At 41.5% G+C, this 3,148-nt stretch overlaps 1 protein-coding gene across 1 annotated transcript; it reads left to right on the top strand.

Annotated features, from left to right (window-relative positions):
• Nucleotides 1-1,434: 1,434 nt before the first annotated feature.
• On the top strand, nt 1,435-2,724 carry LOC100659301 (olfactory receptor 2T29-like). The gene has a single exon (XM_003404948.3). The coding sequence runs from the start codon at nt 1,692-1,694 to the stop codon at nt 2,643-2,645; it is 954 nt and encodes a 317-aa protein (XP_003404996.2). The 5' UTR covers nt 1,435-1,691; the 3' UTR covers nt 2,646-2,724.
• The last annotated feature ends 424 nt before the right edge of the window (nt 2,725-3,148 follow it).

Here is a 3,148-nt window from a genome sequence, read left to right on the forward strand (position 1 = left end):
GGACTAAGGTGTGCCTGACCTAAGGCATGGTATTTTTGAATCACATCATATGTATATAAAAGCTGGACAATGAATAAGGAAGACTGAAGAAAAATAGATGCTTTGAATTATGATGTTGGCAAAGGATATTGAATATACCATGGACTGCCAGATGAACAAACAAATCTGTCTTGGAAGAAGTGTAGCCAGAATGCTCTTTAAGAAGGGAGATGTCCAGACTTTGGACATGTTATCAGGAGGGACCAGTCCCTGGAGAAGGATAGCATGCTTGGTAAAGTAGAGGCTCAGTGAAAAAGAGGAAGATCCTAAACGAGGTGTTTTGATACAGTGGCTGCAACAATGGGTTCAAACATAGCAACTATTGTGAGGATTTCATAGGAGAGGGCATTGTTTTGATCTGTTGTACATAGGGTCACTATGAGTAGGAACCAACTCAATGGTACTGTCTTAGTTATCTAGTTCTGCTATAACAGAAATACCAGAAGTGGGTGGTTTTAACAAAGAGAAATTAATTTTCTCACCATCTAGTAGGCTAGAAGTCCAAAATCAGGGCTTCAGCCTCAGGGGAAGACCTTCTGTCTCTGTCGACTCTGGAAGAAGGTCCTTCTTGCCAATCTTCCTCTGGACTAGGAGCTTCTCCACAGAGGAACCCCAGGTCCAAAGGACACGCACTGCTCCTGGTGCTTCTTTCTTGGTGATATATGAGGCCCTCCTGTTTCTCTGCTTGCTTTTCTCTTGTATATCTCAAAGAGATTGTCTTAAGACACTACCTAATCTTGTATACCTCATCAATACAACTGCCACTAATCCATCTCTTTTCATCATAGTGATAGGATTTACTACACATAGGGAAATCACGTAAAATGGTGGATGATCACACAGTACTGAGAATCATGACCTAGCCAAGCTGACAGACACTTTTGGGGAACACAATTCAATCCGTGACAGATACCTAACAACAACATTTCTCACCATACATTAATGTTAAACTTTGTTCCTATCCTGTTTTTATATAGAGTGGACCAAGGAATGGAGAGTTTAGCAACTTACAGTGCAGGTAGAGGGGAAGTTGGACCCTGGGCAGTAGTCTGGTTGCAGAGTCTGTGCCCCTCAACCCTCTGCCCCTTGGTTTCTCTGAGGAGTCAGCCATGCCATGATAGTTTTAAGATCCCAGTGGTTCCTTAAACGGGAAAGGTTAATTCAATTCTGCCTACCTTAACAAACACTTTAGAAATAAAAAATTTTATTTCTTCGTCTCTGTCCCTCTCTTTTTGTCTTTTCCTCAATTTCTCTTTTTCACTCTTTGTGTTACATGAGGTAATGATTTTTCAAGTTCCTGCTACATGTCGATAGAGGATGCCTTCATCAGGAAACTTCATTACCCTGAACTCTGGCAACTTCAGTATATGTTATATAACTTACAAATCCTTTCAACCCACAATTTTGAATTCACTTATTTTTTTTTCTGGTAAGTATGTTGAATTACAAGTGATTTATAATCCCCAAGTCAACACAAAAGTTCTACAACATTCTTCTGTAGTAAAATTGGGTTCATCTGTGTGTGAACTTACGTACACACACGCACACACACACACAAACACACACGTACCAAACATGAATTTCAGAGGGTCACATCTTCATGAGTGATCTGTTAACCTCAAAACTCTCCTTGATGCCTTAGGTGAAACCTCATGGACAACATCACGTTGCTGGTCAACCACACTGGAGGGTCTGATTTTATCCTGTTGGGACTCTTCAGTCAATCCAAACACCCAACTCTGCTCTGTACGGTTATTTTTGTGATTTTCATGATGGCCTTGACTGGAAATGCCATCCTGATCCTCCTGATACACTCTAATGCCCACCTCCACACTCCCATGTACTTTTTCATCAGCCAGTTGTCTGCCATGGATGTGATGTACATTTCTGCCACTGTGCCCAAGATGCTCATGGACCAGGTCATGGGTGTCAAAAAGATCTCAGTTCCTGAATGTGGGATACAGATGTTCCTCTACTTGACTCTAGGAGGATCAGAATTTTTCCTTCTGGCTGCCATGTCCTATGACCGGTACATGGCCATCTGCCATCCACTCCATTACCCTGTCCTTATGAACCATAAGATATGCTTCCTTCTGGCATCTGGCTGCTGGTTCTTAGGTTCAGTGGATGGCTTCATGCTCACTCCCATCACCATGACCTTCCCCTTCTGCAGATCTAGGGAGATCCATCACTTCTTCTGTGAGGTTCCTGCTGTAATGAAACTCTCCTGCTCTGATACCACACTCATTGAGACACTCATGTACCTGTGCTGTGTCCTCATGCTCCTCATTCTTGTGATAGTCATTTCAAGCTCCTACACTTTCATCCTGCTCACTATCCATAGGATGAACTCGGCAGAGGGCCGGAAGAAGGCCTTCACCACCTGCTCCTCCCACATGACTGTAGTCATCCTCTTCTATGGGGCTGCCATCTACACCTACATGATCCCCAGCTCCTACCACACCCCAGAGAAGGACATGGTAGTGTCTTTCTTTTACACTATCCTCACTCCTGTGCTAAACCCTTTAATCTATAGTCTTAGAAATAAAGATGTCACAGGGGCTATGAAGAAAATGTTGAATGTTGAACCTGTTAAGAAAGCATGAAGTAGGAAATTTTGGTAGTAACTGTTTCTTTTCCTTCTCTCTACATATCAGAATTTTCACATCTTATGCCTACATTATTCCTCACACACATCACAGTGTCTCACATCATTTTCATCCTTTTTTTTTTTTTGAAGTTGTTGAGTTGTTGTTTGCGTGTATTGCCATAATATTCTGTAGAAGAATATTCACATTCTTAGGAAAAACATAATGAAAAAATTTAGAAGTAAAAGCCAAACAAACTCTCAAATGAGAGAGATAGAAGGAGGGAAATGGTGAAACAAAAGGAGGAAAATGTTAACAATAGGTGAGCCTATCTAAAGGGCATACAGGTATTCTTTTCACTATACTTATTCATGCTGCTTTCTGGCACGTTTGAAATTATTTCCAAATAAAGACTTAAATACCATTTCTTGTCACCCCCCCTTTTTTTTGAGTTATGTTGCATAGTGGTTAAGAGGTACAGCTACTAACCAAAAGGTAGGCAGTTTGAATCCACCAGGCGC

The sequence above is a fragment of the Loxodonta africana genome, chromosome 2 (assembly GCF_030014295.1).
Source record: "Loxodonta africana isolate mLoxAfr1 chromosome 2, mLoxAfr1.hap2, whole genome shotgun sequence".
Classification (NCBI taxonomy): domain Eukaryota; kingdom Metazoa; phylum Chordata; class Mammalia; order Proboscidea; family Elephantidae; genus Loxodonta; species Loxodonta africana.